Here is a 20,485-nt window from a genome sequence, read left to right on the forward strand (position 1 = left end):
TCACACACATGCAGATAGCAGCATACCTAATAAAGCTTGGGGACTATTTACATGAGGATAAATTATGTCAAGGGACAATCTGTATGCATTCAAGCCTCTATGAGGTCAAGCATGGAATCATCATCCAATGTGGTAAATAGTCAATGATGGGTTATGTCATGTATTAGATGATTCTGCAGTCACAATGATAATGTTCATGTCCATTTGTGAATCTTTAATCACTGAAATAAAGACGAACAAAGTTTAAAGGAGGAGGCACATCAAAACAACCCAAAGTACTTTATTGACAATTTGGGGGAAAAAGTAGAAATTCCATCCATACCAAACAAGGTAACTGTTTTTCTGCTGTAGGTAAAATACTTAACAACCGTTGATAGTTTTTGTGCAATGTACTGACATTGTGTACACTTTGCTGCCATTACATGGCAACTGTAGACTGTTTAGTGACTATATGTAACAATTTTAACTCAATAGATTTCTTCTCAAATTAAGTTGCAGTGCTGCTAGCTTTATTGGAATTCAGTATGTGCAGCCACTGTAAAATGATTTGAGAAGCAAAAGAAATATTCAGGACTTGAAAAGAATGGAGAACAAAATATATCTTAAATTGATTGAGAAAGAAATAAGCCACTTCACTTTATAATGATTGATACAGATAATTTTCATCTGAAATATCAGTTATGTTGAAGATCCAATCCATAACTGATAGAATAAATGTTAAAAACAAAATATTAGACATTTTGATGCAACTAGTAAGTTGCGCCTAAATATAGACAATTAGTTATTATAAGAAAGTGGTCTTTGAAGTGCTTTTCAGAGGTATAGCAGGGTATTAATTAAGGTAAATATTTGGCACTTTCTCATGCCATTTTAATAGGCAGGTAGTAATACAAGTCTATTTTGAGCTAAAATACAAATGTTTTAGTTGATTTAAAATGGTTCAAATAGAAAGACACATTGATTTGCATAAAATTGATATTTTTGTTTGCCAAGGAAGTGCTGTATTGCAGAGATACACTGCAATAGTTTGACCTAAATACTGAGAATTACCGTTTCTTTGACTTACATATCACTCATTGTCCCTGTTTCTTAGAATTTCCCAGATCCCCAAATTCCGACTGTTTGACTAACACCACAGATTTAAGGCATGTCATTCATAAGCACTGCTTTTTCAACCATTGGTCTTTCTGAGTCCTCTAATGCTCAGAGGAAACTGATTACTAATTAAAGTTGCAGAAGGTTGTCGTGGGGTAAAAAACGTTGCCTTCTTCTTTTGAATCCTTTAAAGGTATTTTTCAAAACCCTCACACTAAAGCCAAATGATGAATGTTAAACAGAGACTGCAGAGGAAAAAGTGGTAGTTCACATGGGCCCAACATCTGTGGTTTATAAACCTGACAGAAAAATGTTTGCAGAAAACTAAGATATTAATAAAACTTCTTCAATCAACAGAATTAAAGTGAAATCAAGCAATGAAACATCATACACAAAACCCTGTGATCAGGTATATATATATATATATCTTTCACAGTATTATTAGAAGTCGTTTTCCCATGTTTTAGACCCAACAGTTGTATACAAAGAGAAACAAAAAACATTATAAGAGGTTTGAGGTGAGGAAGTTGTAAGAATCTATAAACATGTCCATTGATAAATACTGGGATGTGATGTCGCACTGGTGCTTCCTGTCAGACAGGAAGAGATCCAAACTCAGTAATGTAGAGGGGGATGGAATATACCATATCAAAAGTCATTTTAAGTGGTCTTAAAACTCCATCCAGTCTTGTTTTTGCCACCCTGGAAATGTAGGGTGCACACTTGGCTTCTTGGATGATGCAAGTCATCCTTTAGGATTGATTTAGTTTCCTTCTCTTTCATTGGCTGATAAGTGTGGTGAGGTCATGGGGCATGCGGTCGAGTGCACACAAAGGGAGCAGCTTGCGAGGACACTGACGCGGGTACAGGGTGGAGATGCATCCTTGTGGTGATTGGTGAACTGGGACATTGTTAACCCATGATGTTTGCTTCCCGTTAGCACTGAAAAAGACTTAAGTTCAACAAAGTACCAGAAATGCTTTGACTGGTTCTTGCAACTTTGTAACATCACCTCAATCAACTTCCTTCTGACCCATCAACAGCTGGTAACAAAGGCTGATAGCTAAAGTTAACCCTTCAACTGAGGGTAAAGAATGATCCATTATACAAAACTCACACATTGTGAGGGTAAAGAGAGAGAGACTACAAAATCTGTTTTATAAAAATAGTGATGTTGATTTATCCATGTCAAAAATAGAAGACAGTCAGTCTGGTTGATGTAGTTTTTGGGTGTGCCGTGAAGGTATTCACCTGGAATACTACTTGTAAGGCTACAGCTCGCACGGTCTTTTTTCCATCCATTAACAGAGGAAAGCATGGTACACACGTGTACCTATGCTTGGTTATGAAACAACTTATGGATTCACAACACCCACCCTATCCCATGCAGTCTGCCGTGTACAAGCACGGCACATTGTGCACTGTTTCTCCTCAGGGCACTTAGACTTAAAACATCTGTTGGGTTTATTCCCCACGTGGTTAAAGCTCTGACATGGTCTCTGATAGGCCAGTTAGGATTCACAATATTTGTGAAGTGAATTCCAAAGCGTTACTTTTCACTGAATGTGCTATGGACTTGCACACTGACCCAAACACGGACACGTGTATTGACAGCAAGTAAGCTTGCGCGCTAATACCTTCCTCCGCCTTTTAGGTTTCATAGCAGTTTTGCACCATTTCTCTCTCTCTGATTCCCAATCAGAAAAAGACACAGTACCTGACATAGTACAGGTCAGAACGTCACACCACAGCCCAGTCCTGTCCAGTCAAGGTCAGAAACAGCCTTCAGTTCAATTCCGACAGGATTGAACAGGCTCCTGGCCAAGTCCAGCCTGGTTCCTTCTGGTACGAGTCGATACATGGCTTTGTAGATCTCCTTCTGGTACGAGTCAGTACATGTCTTTGTAGATCTCCTGGAGGAGAGGATGCAGCGACGTCTCCGACTCGGTTTTCTTGATCTTCTGGACAAGCTGGGCGTTCTCAGTGACCAGCTGCCGGAGGTCGGCCATCTTCTGCAGCAGCTTGGGGAAGAGGTAGGTGGAGTCGGTGTGGTTGGCCTGCAGGTGCTGGTCCAGGGCCTGCAGGATGCTGTCCTGCATGTCCTCCACCTGCTTCACGTTCATCAGGCCTGGTCGGTCTGGAGGGGAAGGGAGGACAGGAGGGAGGGAGAGGGGGGGGGGGGTGTTAGAGTTCACAGCATCACAATTTCATATCATCGCATTTTACTATTCATGTTTCGCAGTCAAGCAAAGTGAGTGATTCAGGCAGGAAGTAGGCCTGTTGCTTGCTCGGCGAAGCCAAACAGCCTCTCCCAATAAATGGAAACGGGAGAAACGTTTTCAACAGTCGGCTCAGATTTTGGACCCTCAGTTTGGGACCCGACATCGCCGCTCTCGGTCTCTCGTGAACTGCCGTACCTCCACACAGGATGATGGCGGCCACGAAGAGGGCCAGGTCGCTGTCGTCCAGCTCCAGGGCGTTGAACTTGACGGCAAACTCAAATTTGGGCTCCATGATCTCGCTGAAGGGCCTCCGCAGGCTCCGCAGGAACTCGCGGGTGACGAAGCCCTTCCCGTTGGCCACAAGGAGGCCGTCCTTGTTCATGAGCGAGGGCAGCATGGCGAAGATGGCCTCATGGACGCCGTACTTGAGGAGCGTCACCTAGTGCCCAGAAGGAGAAGGGCAGTCATGTTTACGACATGGGAGGTTTACTTTGTGTGGGTTCATGACACAACCAGAAGTAGTGATCAACAAGTCATTCTTTATTTTTATGTCACTATTTATCTCAAGCATTCAATTAGTCCTCAGGGACCTGTATGCTTTAGAAGTTTCCTACTTCCAACACACCTGATTCAAATGAACAAGCTAGATAACAACCCATTCACCATAATCAGGAGTGTTGGAGCAGAGAAACATCTAGTGTGGGACAGGGGTCCCTGAGAACCAGGGTGGACAACCACAGAATTTCAGTTTACGATGGTTCAAGCGTCAGTGATCCAGCTCAAATCGCTTTTCTAAACGATACACGGTGTGCATATTTCTTCATCCGTACCTGGTCGTTGAGGAAGAGGTCGACAAAGCCGGGGATGTTCTTGGCGAACTCGGTGAGCTCACGGACCGTCTCCACCGTGGTGCACTGGCAGCGATAGAACACGTGCACGCCGATCTCCCTGTTGGGTGGAGTGCCGTTGACCAGCTGGTTCCACACCAGCCCGTTCTCCGCCTGCCACAGCGTGTCCATGTCATGGATCACAAAGGGCTGGGGGGAGGGAGAGGAGGAAGAGGAGGGGAGGGAGAGGGGGGGCAAGAGGGAGAGAGGGAGGGAGAGGAGGGAAAGGGCAAGGAGGGACAGGAGGGAGTGAGTGGAGGGAGAGGGGGGACAAGAGGGAGAAAGGGAGGGAGGGAGAGGAGGGGCGGAGTGAGGGGAGGGGAGGAACAGGGGGGAGGGAGGGAGGAGAGGGAAGGGAGAGGAGGGAGGCTGGAAGTGAATTACTAATACCCTTTTAGGTTTAGAATGTTTAGAATGAATGGAGAATGCAGGCTACTATCTGTGTATGGGATCTTTTTCATTGGAATGTGATGCCAAAGAGAAATTGTCCATCCTGGATGAACAACAAGTTGTATTACATGAAATTGTAAAATCTCTATTGCGCATACGAGTTCACCGATAATGACTTTGCGGAGGACTTTGCAGTGCATCCCCTGCACGCCTACAGCCTGTCCAGACAGATTGTAACACTTCCTCTTATGAGACGACCTCGTCTACAGGTCTGGGCCCCTTCCCATGTCCTCGTCACTGAGACAAAACACTGATAACACTCCAGAGCTTGTCACACCAAGACCAGGCCAGACAAACCCTCGCCCTAACCCCGGGTCAGGTGAGACTAAGTAGAGGTGACATTCCTTCAATGTTTGCTGATCTGAGAAAAACTGTAAAAAGGTTGTAGGTGAGTGTCATGTAATGGAAGTAAGAACGCAATTAATGAACATACTCGGTCACTCATCCAGCCACTCCCTCATCCAGTCACTCACTCATCCACTCAGTCAACAAGTCACTCTCTCATTCAGTCATTCATCCAGTCAGTCACTCATCCAGTCACTCACCCAGTCAGTCAGTCACTCACACACACACACACACACACACACACACACACACACACACACACCCACCCACCCACCCACCCACCCACCCACCCACCCACCCACCCACCCACTCACCCACTCACCCACTCACCCACTCACCCACTCACCCACTCACTCACCCACCCACGCGCTGACAGACAACAGCATGAAGGTAACAGCGTGTTTACATTCTGTACAAACTGAACAGGGTTGGAGCTGGTCTTCCCCGTCAGGATGCCCCGGGCCTTCTTCTTGGTCATGTTCAGGTTCTTCAGGTAGGCGTCGTTGACCCTCTTGGCCACGGTCTTGAGGTCGGAGCCCGCGGGGCTGTTCCCTCCGCCCTCCTCCCCGGCCAGCAGCCCCGCCACCAGCTTCCGCTTCTCCGCCTCCGGCATGCGCCCGTACCGGATAGCTACCGCAACCAGAGAGAAAGGCCCACGTTGGACTTCCCTTCTTCTTGCTATGCCGAGAGCATCTCGTCAACAGTACCGTCACTATGACAGGACCGAGTCACTATGACAGGACCGAGTCACTATGACAGGACCGAGTCACTATGACAGGACCGCATGTAAGCTAACTGAGGATGTGCCTGATCTGCCATTTGAAAATGGCCTGGATTATGATGATAGGCAGTGTAGTGTCTGTATGACATATTTGTTATAATGTCCATTGAACAAGGTTTGTGTGTGACAGTGTGTTATGTTGTTAACTGGAGCCAAGCAATTCCTTCAGATGACATTTTCATTCTATATTTGATTAATAAAATGACTTTTGACTGTGAGCGTGTGTGCAGGTCCATAGATGTGTGTGTGTGTGTGCAGGTTCATAGATGTGTGTGTGTGTGTGCAGGTTCATAGATGTGTGTGTGTGTGCAGGTTCATAGACGTGTGTGTGCAGGTCCATAGATGGGTGTGTGTGTGTGCAGGTCCATTGATGCGTGTGTGTGTGCAGGTCCATAGATGTGTGTGTGTGTGTGTGTGTGTGTGCAGGTCCATAGATGTGTGTGTGTGTCTCACCGTCATGGGACATGCCCAGCAGCAGACACTTCTGGAAGCGACAGTACTGACACTTGTTCCTGCTCTTCTTCTGGATCTTACAGCTGCGCTCACAGCGCTCATACTCCAGCTTCATACGGATGGTTCTCCTGAAGAACCCCTGGAGGAGGAGGTGGTGGGAAGGAGAGAGGAGGAGGAGGGAGGGAGAGAGCAGGAGGACAGACAAGGGGAGGCGGGAGGAATACAGCCAGGGGGAGGAGGGGGACAGCCAGGGGAAGGAGGGGGACAGCCAGGGGAAGAGATAAGTAGGGATGGATTAAGGAAGGGAGAACAGCCATTTGCTGCAGCTGAGGATTCCTCCTCTCGTGTGTTTACCTTGCAGCCCTCGCAGGCGTGCACGCCGTAATGGAACCCCGAGGCCTTGTCCCCGCAGATACGACACTCCACGTTGATCCCCGCCCCCGCTCCCTCCTCCCTCCCGAGCTGCAGCTGGTCACTGAGGGACGGGGGAGACGTCTGGGACAGATCTGGAGAGAGAGAGGGAGGGGGGAGGGAGAGACAAAGAGTGTGAGAGAGAGATAGGAAGAGAGGGAACAAAAGAGGGAGAGAGAGAGAGAGGGAGGGAGGGAGAGTGAGGGAGACAGAGAGAGGGGTGGAGAGAGTCAGCTATAAGCCAAGATATACACTCACTGGCCACTTTATTAGGTACACCTTGCTAATACCAGGTTGGACCCCCTTTTTCCTTCAGAGCTGCCATAATTCTTCATGGCATACTTTCAACAAGGTGATGGAAACGTTCCTCCGAGATTTGGGTCCATATTGACATGATAGCATCACGCAGTTGCTGCAGATTTGTCGGCTGCACATCCATGATGCCAATCTCTCGTTCCACCACGTCCCAAAGATGCTCTATTGGATTGAGATCTGGTGACTGTGGAGGCCATTGGAGTACAGTGAACTCATTGACATGTGCAAGAAACCAGTTTGGGATGATTTGAGCTTTGTGACATGGTACATTTCCTGCTGGAAGTAGCCATCAGAAGATGAGTACACTGTGGTCATAGAGGGATGGACATGGTCAGCAACAATACTCAGGTAGGCTGTTGCATTTAAACGATGCTGAATTGGTACTAAGGGGCCCAAAGTGTGCCCAGAAAATATCCCCCCCACTATTACACCACCACCACCACCAGCCTGAACCGTTGTCACAAGGCAGGATGGATCCATGCTTTCATGTTGTTTACACCAAATTCTGACCCTACCATCTGAATGTCGCAGAAATTGAAACTCATCAGACCAGGCAATGTTTTTCCAATCTTATATTGTTCAACTTTGATGAGCCTGTGCGAATTGTACCCTCAGTTTCCTGTTCTTAGCTGACAGGAGTGGCCCCTGGTGTGGTCTTCTGCTGCTGTAGCCCATCTGCTTCAAGGTTCGACACGTTATGCGTTCAGAGATGTTATTCTGCATACTTTGGTTGTAACGAGTGGTTATTTGACTTACTGTTGCCTTTATATCATCTCAAACCAGTCTGCCCATTCTCCTCTGACCCCTGACACCAACAAGGCATTGGGCTGGCACCAATTGGGAGACTTCAGATGACGTTCCAGACATCCAGATCCAGTCTCAGGTAAAGATGGTGGCACTTGTTGCCCTCCTCTGTTCTAACAACATTACTGGTCAAGTCCAGCAGACAGTACCATAGAGCACGTGACTGACTTGTGTTAAAAATACACTTCAGAGAAGTTACGCAACTTGCTGTGCACGTGAAAATCCTGTCGCCCCTCTCCTAGAGAGTTTGTGTCCATGTATACATGTGCGTGTACGCACCATATGCCGTACAGACAGCTGGCCGTAAAGTGTGAAACACTTTAGGAATCTTTCCAGCTGTCCAGCACTGGCACGCTTCTCACAGCTCTGGTCCTGGGGGTCCCTGGCTCCAGCCCGCCTCCTGAGGTCCTCTCCCAGAGTAGCTCTGGAGGTATGCTAGGAATGCGAGGGGCTGGAGACCCCCAGAGAAGGTTCGCTGCCGCCGTCCGCATGTCTAGGGGCAGGCCCCCAGTTCAAATATGTGCACATCTCCATGACAACGGGAGCCTACTGTGGTAAGGCCGGATGATAATGATGAGGTGGGAATGTTCAGGTGTAGGGGACAGAGTCAGGGGACTGGTTCTCATGAACATGTGAACAAAAACCACTATGATACACAACTGCACTTACTGCATAAATAGTCTAGAAAAGTACTAAATCTGTTTTTTTCCAGAGCTAATGAAACTATTTAAGCCAAAATCAACACCAGTGGACATTTTAGGGACAGGTTAGCAATTGGTGGAGGGACACACAGCCAGCGACGATAACTCCCAAAATGTGAGGGCTCACTAGTTACTCGACCTCTTCAGGCTAAGCTGCTACGAGGCTGAGGCAGGGAGTTGGGCTGCTCTAGGTGGGAGGGGAAAGGGAGGTGGGGTGGGTTCAGAGGGGAGAGGGAGGTGGGCTGGGTTCAGAGGGGAGAGGGAGGTGGGTTGGGTGGGAGGGGGACGTCCTCTGGGTGAGTCCTGAGGAGAGCTCCACCAGTAGCAGGCTCACCAGGGTCTTCCTCATGGTTAGCTAGGTTCTGCTGTGCTAACTGTCTGTTACACAGTCAGGTGCAGACACAGCAATGACTTATGTTATGAGTTGAAGTATTTCACAATTAAATATAATTGAAGAGGTTTTGGGCTTTACTGACCTTGTCTGTCACACCCACTCCAAAGCTGTGCTGTCTGCTTTGCGGTCATCTTTCAAGAAGACCATGATTTTTCTGCAGGACAATGCTCCATCGCATGCATCGAAGTACTGTGTGGCTAGCCAGTAAAGGCCTTAAAGATGGAAGAATGATGACATGGCCCCTTTCCTTACCTGAACTAAACCCTATTGAGAAATTGTGAAGCCTTCTTAAACAGGATATTTACAGTGAAGGAAAACAGTACACCTCTCTGAACAGTGTCTGGGAGGCTGTGGTTGCTGCTGCACAAAACGTTGATCGTCAACAGATCAAGAAACTGACTCCATGAATAGAAGGATTATTACTGTTATTGAAAAGAAGGGGGGCTATATTGGTCACTGATTTTATTTATTTTTATGTCAGAAATGTTTATTTGAAAATGTTGAGTTGTTTGTTTATTATTCTCACTTTAACAGATGGAAATAAAGAAGTGAGATGGGAAAAATCATTTTTAATTTAGTTGCATAATAATTCTCGCACTAATAGTTGCCCAGTAATTGTGCACACATTGATATTCTCGTAAGAAAGCCAAAACCTCACTTTTACTTTCTTTAATAGTCAGGTTTGAGGTTTAATGACATTTTGGATTGACCGAGAGCACTGTATTTGTTATATAATAAAGTATTATATATATATAATAATAAAACGAATCGTCACAAAATTCAACTTACTTAATAATTGTGCTCAGTGTATTTGTAAATTAGCAGGAATGTAGCACAATATGGATGTGAAAGCAGTTATAATTGGCCTATGTGACAATACAATTAGTTTGGGTTAAAATCAACAAATAATCGTGATAATTAATCGTGATCTAAATATTGATCAAAATAATCGTGATGATCATTTTGGCCATAATCGTGCAGCCCTAATGTTACATGTAATGTTAGTCAAGACTAAATCCTGATGTTTAGGGATAAAATCATGGCCCAAAAACCTCAACGGCCCTGACCTTTAGACTCAAACACTGGTGATCAACACAAGCCCCCGATGAAAATGTACAATCATCCATCTGCCAAGGCAAACACACTAAACACTCAACTAAGTACAAGACTGGAACTGGCAGCAGGAGACGAGAGATCCTGATGAAGGCTGTTACAAATCAAAACAGAGCTTATAAGAACATAATGAGGTATCCGCTTACCATGTGGCATGTGTGTTTCTAGAACCTGGTTGATAAGTCACTTCTCTGACTTACCTCTGCCAATTCTTCCCTACTGTTTAGTTACACTGACTTTAGTGAGACAGTACTAGCAACTGTGGACTGTACAGTTGCTGCCAAAAGCATCCTTGCACCATTACACAATTTCTTCCAGGAAACAACATTTTTCATACCATTGGTTTGCTTGGAAACAGAACAAAAAGCGGAAAAATCTAGTCTTATTCTACAAATACACCCTAACATGGATACAGACCATCATTTTATGAGCAATTGAAACATTACTTCCCAGGAATCATTTGTTAGAAATAGTAAAACCCTTCAAGCAGGTGATTCTCCTTTAGTATGAATATTCTCAAGCCCTTCCCCTTGAACCTCTTGCCCCTGTTCCCTTGTATATGTGTGAGGCTGCTGGGGGAAAAAACATCAAAGACTGCTGGGAAATGGTTGAAATGGTTGAGAGGGCACGTTCGTCAGCCGCCAGGCTTAAGCTGAGCCGCAGACACAAGCTGTGGCAGTTCACCCAGCGCTGGCAGGGCCATGAAAGAAGGTTGTATCCCACACTGGATGTTACATCTGTTAAAGGGTGAAGGCTGTGGTAGGCCTAACTGCTCCAGGGCAGACAGAGCCCTGGAGACGAACACAGTGAAGACTGCTGTTTACTCAGGACTCGATAGTGTGCTTCTAGTTCTGGGTGGAAGTGGAGTTAACCATCGCTAGGCCGGCAAGCCGTTAAGCAAACCCAAACATAGGCTCTTTAACAAAGGATTTCTGTATCTGGAGGAAAAGTCATTGCAGCCATCAGAAGGACACAAGGTTCACCCTTCTTACTGCTTGTTGAGAACTAGGCCACACAAATGTAGCTTACATATCTGAAGCATTTGGGATGTGTTTAACACAGGTCAGAACATGCTGTCAGCTCTAGATGTGCTTCAGTTAGTCAAGATTACCTTTTCTTGGTGATGCCGCATAAAAAAATGCTGGTTTTGAATTAGTCCTTTTTTTCTATTAGCTTTTGTGTTTTGCAGATTTTAGAGAGATTTAAAACTCAAAGTTAATTACTTTCTGTAAGACGAGTGCCAAAATGAAGGGCCCTGTTCGGATCGAATGAGCCTAGGAGTACAGCCAATACAGTGAGAAAAATCACTTAGGTTTAATGATGAAAATTCCACCCAAAAGAAAGTACTGTTGTGTTAAATGGGTTACAGCATTACGCTGGCCCCTGTTAAGACAGCTAGTCTCTAGTTTCACTGCACAGCAAATGCATGTGGCTCTAGCAGAACAAGCAGAAAGTCCAGAGAGAGAAAACAACTCTATTCTGGATTACACCTCCCATCCCCTGCCTCAGTGGAGGCACAGCAGAGCACCTCCAGCTGCAGACTGAGCGCACCAAGGTGCCTCACAAAACACCCATGTTCCTCCCAGTGGACATCAAACTGTCCAACTCCTCCCTCTTCTGACATACTATAGGACCGTTTAGTTTAATATCATGTGCAATTAATTCATGCATTACCTTTAGTATTTACTCCCGTAGTACCACTTCGTACAATTAAGTTTTATTACGATATTGTCTTTTATTCTTATTAATGTTCTTTTCGAGCATTGTTGTAACCTGTGAGCGATCTATGGAACAGGATTTTCCATCGGGATTAATAAAATTACATTTTATAGCGTCTTAAACTGACTTTTTACACTTTCATTCACTGTGGAAACATTTCTGAGGAGATTTTAAAAAGTGATGCCATTCATAAGCTTAGTATGTCAGTAGTTCAAGGATATACAGATACAGTTTAAACATATCATTCAGGAGGTACATTTTACCAGAAGAAACAAACTACTCCTTCTATGTCCCACCATCTGAGAACATGGAGGGCGAAGGTTTTCAGTCATGTCGTGTCATGCTGTAGTGGTATAGGATCCCACTCTGAAAACAAACATCAAACGACCGCAGCTGTACGGAGGAGGGGCTAACCTCATGCCGGGCAGGAGGCCAGCGTCTCACCTGTGCAGCTGCTGGAGGGGGCAGGGCTGTCCGTGCTAGAAGTACCACGGCTCCCCTTCTCCCCCTGCTCCTCCCTGTCGTGGGAGTCCATGTCCCAGGAGTCGGGCGCCACCTCCCCCCCCTCCAGCTCTGTCGGCGGGGAAGCCTTCCTGTCCTCCGGGGGCGTCCCCCCCCGCCGCCTCCCCTTCCCCTCCTGCCGCTCTGCGGCCGTGCCGCGGCCGAGGCGCTGCGCCTTCCCACCGCGCCGCTTCCGCTCCCGACGCGGATCCTCGTTCTGGAGTGGCGGTAGGACGGCCGGCCCCTCCATGCTGCTGGGTGGCTGCTCCAGCCCCGCCCTCAGCCCCCCTCGGTCATCACATGGGCCCTCTGCTGGGGAGAGGAGGGGGAAGGCAGTCAGAACCAGGGATGCGTGTCACATGGCTTTCTCTCACCTGGACCTTCAGTGGTCCTGGTTCAGGACCATATCATTCATTTTCATCGACGGAAGAAAAATTGCAAGCGGCCCTTCACTTCTAGCATGATGTTGTGCAGACTACGAGTATATTAGTACTAATACTATACTAGTACTATTACTACTAATATATTAATAATACTACTACCACTAAGCGCTACTTGAGTAGTCCTGGAGAAGACCTACACAATGCAGGACAACCTCTTAATATCACTGGACACAACCAGTCACCTGGCAGCAAAACGAGACCGCACGTCACATAAACAGGTATCCGTCACATTGCCTATTTTCCTCAATCAAAAACATTCAACTGATGAAAGGCTGGCATGTATCAGTGTAATCGAGTCCATCTGGAAACACTTGAAACATCGGATTTGACCTGGTTCTATTCAAAGGCGTTTCAAGGCAGCTGTGCTGGTGGGGCAGTGAGCAGCACCCTGGGAGGCAGACAGGAGAGACAGAGACAACGTTCTGCCAGACCTGGAGCATGCAGGCCACGTCAGAGGGCAGCTGGTTCTGGGCTCCTGGAGCTAGTGAGCAGTAGATGAGAGCCAGCTGTTAGCCACTGAGTCCCAGTAATATATTTGCCTAATCGCTAACACAGACAGGAGTCTTTTTAGATGTGTTAGCATTGACATGTGAGTTTGTGTTTGAGGTGAGATTTAGGACAGAGTGTTCACACACTCACACACACATACCCCGACAGCCAGCTAGCCTCCAGGCCATAGAACATGCTGGGCTGGTGTTTTCTTGGGGACACCTGTTGTTGTGGTGATCTGGTGTCTGGTGTTGGAGCTCAAGGCTCTGAGGCCTCAGTTGAGACAATCAGCCAGCACCAATGACCTTTCACCACACTTCCTGCTGCATGGCCCTGCTCTTTCCCCCACTGGCCTTAGCGTGGTGTGTGTGTGTGATAAGTAGGTGTGTAGGTATGGAGGGTGTGTATGCACAGGGAGACAAACAGCCATTAGAATGTTGTAGCGTGCCAAAGTGCACTGTTCCTCTGTCCCCTGTGTATTTAATGGGGGAAACGAAAGAACAAAACAAGTGGCTGTATGTAGACAGGTGCTATTTCATTCTGAGGGATTCTTCATTCTTTGTCATTCCCAGCTCCGATGAACCACTACCTGCTTCTATTTGTAAAACCTGCTGTATGTAAGGTCACTCGTAGATCCACCAAGAAACACAACAGTGACATAAAGTGTCAAATAGTGCCAAAAATACATAAATGTACTGTAGAAAATCCTTGACACCAGCCCAGTAAACATAAAGTATGCAGAAACAGGCAATCATAGTTCTAAATCTTGTCCAACAATCCCAGGCTTTGTTGCGACTGAGACAAAACCAAAGAATGCATTCATTTCCCCGGGTTGAATAAAGTGGATTAGGATGGACCGAGAGCTGGCTGGAGGGGGATAATCTATGGGCATGGTTAGAGTTAGGCATTGGATGATCTATGGGCTGGGTTAGTGATAGGGTTAGTCCATGGGCTGGACTAAAAGAGCTAACTGTGAGAGAAAAGGGATAGCTGCAGAAAGGTTGCGGGATGTGGTAACTAGTAACCTGACTCGCCAGATGGTTTGTTACACATATCCATCTAGGGAAGTCACCTTTGAAAACTGTATTTGGAAAAAATACTTGGCAGGTGATAGGATTAACCATCGGTCTACCACCGTCTATCACAGGCTAACTTCAAATGTAGCTGCCAATGAATAACTTGGTGCCTGGCAAAATACATTTTTGCGTAGTTGTGATTTTGCAAATCTAGCTGTCTCACAAGGTTAGTTAACTAGTGAGGTTAAGCAAAAAACAAAAGTTCAAAAATATTTCGTAATCAAGCCTTTAACCCAGTAAAACGCGTGGTTGTAAAATTACAATGTCACTTTTAGCTCTCTAATTGCTAATTTGGTCTTTCACGAAAAATAAGCGCTATTTTTTTTGGAGCTAAAAGAGACGTTTTTTTTTACAGGGTCTTACAGGGTTAAGACTATATTTAAGGGCATTTAAAATGGCAAGTGGCAAATCAAGCAAATCCACGTTAAGTATAGCAAAGTGGAGATGGCTAAAAAGCTGCGTATTCAAAGTCCATTTGGTTGAACCAAATTTGAGTTAGGAGACCCTCTGACAAACAGAAACACCATAAAGTCAGTGAGTGACAGGACAGCTGAGTATCCATGGTTGGTCAGTTGGTTGGTCAGGACAGTCACACAGTCCCATGGGCCCAGTTCGAACACGATCAAATCCATCCTTTCTTCCTCCTCTCCTGGTAATCACTGAGGTGAAAGGGACTGGATAAGTGACTGGATAGGTTTCCATTTCATTACTTCCACCAACCCGAACCCTCTCTTAGTTCAACCTACCATGAAACCGAAGCAAGCAAAGAACGCTTAATTTGACAGGGTGGCTGTGGGATAATATGATATGAACACTTTCTCAGTAATGGTTAACTGTTGATACTAGGGAGTTTAGTGTCCTTCTCATCTGATGAGCAAACAAAATGCCACCCCTCTGTTGCATCTGTGCTTGTTAACCCCTGACCCACATCTGTGGTAAATAAATAAATAACACATGGTCCAAAACGAGAAGGAGTGTGTTAAACTGAGCACAGGAAACATCGACAAACCTCATCATTATTCAAAACTGGAGTTGTAATAGCCTGACAGCAGAATTCAGCCTACTGCTGACAGCCAAAAGTAGGATGAATCAATAAAATCTAGATAATCTCAGTTTATCATTTGGCTAATCCCCCACTCCCACCACACACTATTGTACATCTTAAATAGATACAAGGATTATTTTGTCCTCAACAAGAAAGTAAATCATTTGTGTGCAGTAAACTGGATCCTGAAAACCAGTAAAACAGGTTGAGGGAAGACAAGTCATACTCTATCTTTCTATTTATTAGGACAAAGGTTCATGGAAACCTGCCAATCTCAAAGACCAACTGATGTTTCATATTGGGTCTGGATTGGTATATGGCAATATGCTGTCCTCAACATATTGCACTCGATGCTATGAACCCCAAACAACTTCTGAACTGTAACCTAACAACCTTTCACAAAGCATAACCTGGCATCGCAGCAGTAGAACTATAATCTGTACCTTGGAACACATCAACCATGGCAAAGGCATTTGTGTCTTAAACAAACATGCTCATACACATACTGGCCCGGGGCGTTCATGACAAACACACCACAGTAACGTGGGTACATGTATGGGTCATTATTTCATCAAACTAACTGAATATTCTCCTGAATGAGTAAGCACGTCTTGTTGATTCTAGCCTTTCACACAGTCTCAGTTAATCATTATTGCATCAGCCTGCTGTGTAACTACAGGGCTTTCAACTCCATAGGTTCATTCAGGTTCTACCAGCAGAGACAGCAAGCTTAACCTAGATCCACATCTGCTCAGAGTACGTCTCCATGGCTGGGCCTGTTTCCTGTAGGCATAATCTTAAACAATCCTATTGCAAATTAGCTTGAGACTAAAATGATGATCTGTTAACTAGATTACCAACAACCTGTGTCATTGCTCCCCTGAGCACTCTTACAGGACCAAAGATCACATAACCAGAACCCCAAGCCTCCCTCCCGACGACCCCTGAAACGAGAATAAGCTAACTGACTCAATTGGACATCTGATTGGATAGGCTTCTTTGTTGTTGTTGAGTCCACCAAGAATGCTATTTGCAGTCCACGTAAAACCCTGTTTAACACTCTGACGCAATGCTGTTGCTGGACAGAGAGACCTCCACAAATAAATGTTAGAAGATATTATGTGAGATGAGGAAACATTACCTCCACCTTACTTGATTTTTAAAATGGTTGACTTGCCCTCCTGCCACATTGTCACCTAAAGAGATTGTATATTTTGCGATGGAGACAGTTTCAAGAGCCAGACGGATGGCAAAGTCGCTAAAGATTTTAAAGATCCAATGATTAGCTTATACATGTATTGCCAATGCTACCACCAAGACTTCTGCAAAACAATGTTTAAAAAATATCCACACCACCCTTTTGTTTTCTTAAATCCCTGGTTAAGAACAGAAAGAGGATATGTGATGATAATCCCAGCATCAGGTCTACAGTATGCGCCCAGCATAATGTATCCTAGTAAGGACTGTCTCTATCCAGTCACAATAACAACTGAAACAAACAAGTCCAGCAGAAACACAAGTGCTACCAGTGGCGGACTTAGATTATCTGAGAGGCAGGGGCAAAAAAATTCAAAAGGGCACCAGCTGCATATGATGGGGCACTGGGGTGTTGCTAGACATAAAGCTCTACTGGGGCACAGGCCCCTCATTGGAGCTATTCATCACTTATTTTTTCTTTGTCTTTTCCATATAATGCACTATACAAACTTTCAAAATAAAATTCTGGTTTTATCCGCTGAAAGGGCAACCCAGAAGGGCCTAGAAGGGACTTTATAAAACAGATCACTCTGGGCATCCAAGAGTGTAGGCACCAGGGGTCCACCACTGAGTGCTACGATAATCGACACAGTTCACTGGGGTACGGTTGCCAGTTGCCACCCGTCCTGGTTTTCCCGGGATTGTGTTTTTTTTTTTTTTTGCAACTGTCCCGGAAAATTTAAAGTCTTTCCAAGGACACGAATTGTCCAGGTTTTTTGTGCAAATGAATTTCTTTCTTTTTTTACCTTTTCAAATAAATCCTCATTTGGAATTACCTTCCACTGCTATTCTTTTTTCTCCCTGGGGAATCTGTCTCCCTGATCGTACATAGCGCCAAGAACCGGTGGAAACAGCTTTGGGTTATGGTCTTATCAAACTGTAAAACAGTACAAGATAACCGCAGGAAGCAGTAATTACGCTAAGCGTGATAACTTCCTTACCCTTCCATTCACTTTATCGTTCAGATAATATTTAGATGTCATTGCTACTAACGATAGCACCAACGAGTCACCTACTGATAACGACTCCGCCAGATAGCGTTCACTGGGTTCAGAACGTGATCGCACCGGGTCACCACGGCCGACATATGATCAGCTACTGTCCATCTGCTTCCAATTTCACATGCACGGCTGTCAGATTCCACAACAACAAAATCCAGCCTTCTTTGTTCGAACAACCCCATAACTGGTCAACAAACTAACGTTGACAAACACAGGTGAATAGCACGTCAACTGTAAATGTATAATGTTAGTGATTAGCACATTTACCACACTGCCGTGAATGCCAATGTAGGATTCTAGAGAGGAGAAAGCTCACTAGCCAAGTAAGAATGCTAGCTAACTCGTCTGGAACTAGCTAGCTTGTAGTACAGTACGTAATGAATCAATCTTACCGTCTTAGGAAAACCTAGTAGCGTAGTCGCCAGTTAGTGGCTAACGATTACCTACAAGAATGTGGTAATGCAGTCCGTCGGTCACCAGTTATCGGGCTAGCGCTGTTTCGCTTGCCATGCACTTCCAGTTAGCTTGCTAGCATGCTAAATGGGCTAGCCGACACTAGGCAGCATCACTACACAAGCGCGTCTCATTTAGCTAGACATCTCCTGTTCAAGAGCAAAACCAGTCAGAGGATTCCGTATTCCGAAGAGGAATCTATTTGTTTCACCTATTTTGTCTTTAATGGCATGTCCTGGAGTCAAATAAATCCATACTGATGTCTGCAAAGTGCAGCTTTGGTTTTGTTATTGCCAAACTTTGGGAGTTTGTCAGCTGTGCTCCGGTCGGTGTGACATCAGCCGAGGTGCGCGGTGCGCTCTGCGTCATCACGGTGTCAGCGTGTCGTCCCGTCCTCCACTATGGACTTTTCTCAATGAACAGGCCAGCGCTCTGCGCCGAAGCAAAGTTCATCTCTTCTGTTATCAGTGTTCGCCCTCAAAATATTTACTATTAGAGTAAGAATTTAACAAACCGTGTGGTCAGAAATACTAGTATTGTGCAGTAGGGCAGTAGTTTTGATTGAGAAAATTAAAGTGAAATAAATGCTAGATGTAAAACCGTTAGAACAAGAAACCTTCCTGCTTCAGGGGACCAAGCTGTCAGCAAATTATTCCAACTCAATTAGTTATTTTGTGTAATGTATACTGAAGCTGCAATAAACAATCACGCACCAAAACTTCATGCCCTCTGCAAATGTTTTATTTAAACATTTGCTGATCTCTGCAGGATGTAAATGATTACACACATAACAATGTGTGATTGAACACATAAGTAGGCTATAAACACTTAAACAGATTTGCATAAATAAAAATAAGTATAGCCTTCATACCATGAAATGTGAAATGAAATTTACACTTAAAGTTAAATATTAGGAATTCCCTCAAGTATGACTTTTCATTGTAAATTATTTCCAATAATAAAAAAAATGAAAAGAAAAAAAGAATTTCCTCTGCGGCCAAACACATGTAGGCTACTCTCTAGAAGCAGACTCAATAGGTCCCAAAAACAACTCTCCTCCTTTCATTTCCAGTTTGTCAAGTAGGCTATGTCTTGGTGAATATGGCACCGCACACAGCAACGCCATTGAGCTTTTTTAGTGTCATGGTGGATCGCAATTGTTTTCAATCTGCGTAACACACTGAAACTGCGCTCTGCCTACGCAGATGATATGGGCACCACCATCAGAAACTTGACTAGTGCCTCCACCTGCTAATACACATTAACAACGTTACACACTCTAATGCATCGCTAACATCGCTAACATCACCTAATCAGCTGCGCAGTTATTAACTGATGCTTGTGGCCTTACGTAGGGAGAGTGGTGAGGACGGATCGGGGTCACTAGGAATCTGGGGGGGACATGTCCCTAGTACCATCTGCGCGCATGTATTGCTTATGTCAGACTTCTCTTATAGCATGTATTACTTATACATTATATAGGCCACTTACTTATACTCTATAACTTGCAAAAAAAACATTAATTACAGTTCGCAATGTAGTGTGTATTGTAGTCGTAGCTTTTTTGCAGTGAGTGTGCATTAATAAATGTACATTTTCTAATTTGTAGGCCTATAGTGATGATGCCATATGTGTAGGCTCCACTGATGATGCAATACCTCCACTGATGACGCCATGGCTCCACTGATAATGCCATAGTAACAGCACTCCACCCATACCTGGCTCATCTGGAAAACAAAGACAGTTACGTGCGGATGCTGTTTATTGACTTCCGCTCCGCCTTCAATACAGTCATCCCCCAATACCTTGTAATAAACTCGGCTCAATAGGCATCAGCACCCCACTATGCACCTGGTTACTGGACGTCCTCACCGATAGACCACAGACAGTAAGAGTTGGTCAAAACTCTTCAGAGACCACCATCATGAACACTGGGGGCCCCAGGGTTGTGTGCTGAGCCCTCTGCTGTTCACGATGATGACCCATGACTGCTGTGCCAAAAACACTTCAAACCATATCATCAAGTTCGCAGATGACACAACAGTGGTGGGCCTCATCTATACACGACTCAGCCTACAGAGAGGAGGTGCATCAACTTATTGTCTGGTGTGACAACAATAACCTACAACTGAACGTCAATAAAACAAAATAAATAACTGTGGACTTCAGGAAGAATCACATGCCAAGCACTCCACTTCCTATTAATGGCAGTGCTGTGGAGTGAAAAGCACCAAGTTCCTGGGGGTGCGTACCACACATGACCTGACATGGTCCACCAACACCACCTCTATGGTCAAGAGGCCACAGCAACGCCTCCACTTCCTTCGCCGGATGAGTAGAGCTGACGTCCGACCCTCTGCCCTCACAATCTTTTACAGAGGTGCCATTGAGAGCATCCTAACCAGCAGCCTCTCAGTCTGGTATGGCAGTTGCTCTGCTGCTGACCAGAAGGCCCTGCAGAGAGTGGTGAGGACAGCAGAGAAGATCACCAGATCAGCCCAAACATCCATTCAGGACATGTACCTGTCCC

At 45.3% G+C, this 20,485-nt stretch overlaps 2 protein-coding genes across 5 annotated transcripts in view; one reads left to right on the forward strand and one right to left on the reverse strand.

Annotated features, from left to right (window-relative positions):
- Positions 1–20,485, forward strand: part of LOC124471292 (NACHT, LRR and PYD domains-containing protein 12-like) — a 1,476,309-nt gene that overhangs the window by 340,980 nt on the left and 1,114,844 nt on the right. The window lies entirely within an intron of this gene.
- Positions 189–18,330, reverse strand: LOC124471330 (peroxisome proliferator-activated receptor delta-like). 4 transcript variants are annotated; one of them, XM_047025809.1, is made up of 8 exons: positions 18,167–18,330; positions 12,135–12,500; positions 6,588–6,739; positions 6,234–6,372; positions 5,406–5,629; positions 4,148–4,354; positions 3,513–3,756; positions 189–3,232 (listed from the first exon to the last, which is right to left on the reverse strand). In XM_047025809.1, the coding sequence occupies exons 2-8, from the start codon at positions 12,439–12,441 to the stop codon at positions 2,985–2,987; spliced, it is 1,521 nt and encodes a 506-aa protein (XP_046881765.1). In that variant the 5' UTR covers positions 12,442–12,500; positions 18,167–18,330; the 3' UTR covers positions 189–2,984. The 4 variants fall into 4 exon arrangements, with proteins under 4 accessions (XP_046881765.1, XP_046881764.1, XP_046881762.1 ...); XM_047025808.1 differs by having other exon boundaries at positions 12,135–12,503; XM_047025806.1 differs by having other exon boundaries at positions 17,895–18,330.

Source organism: Hypomesus transpacificus, chromosome 9 (assembly GCF_021917145.1).
Source record: "Hypomesus transpacificus isolate Combined female chromosome 9, fHypTra1, whole genome shotgun sequence".
In the NCBI taxonomy this organism is placed as follows: domain Eukaryota; kingdom Metazoa; phylum Chordata; class Actinopteri; order Osmeriformes; family Osmeridae; genus Hypomesus; species Hypomesus transpacificus.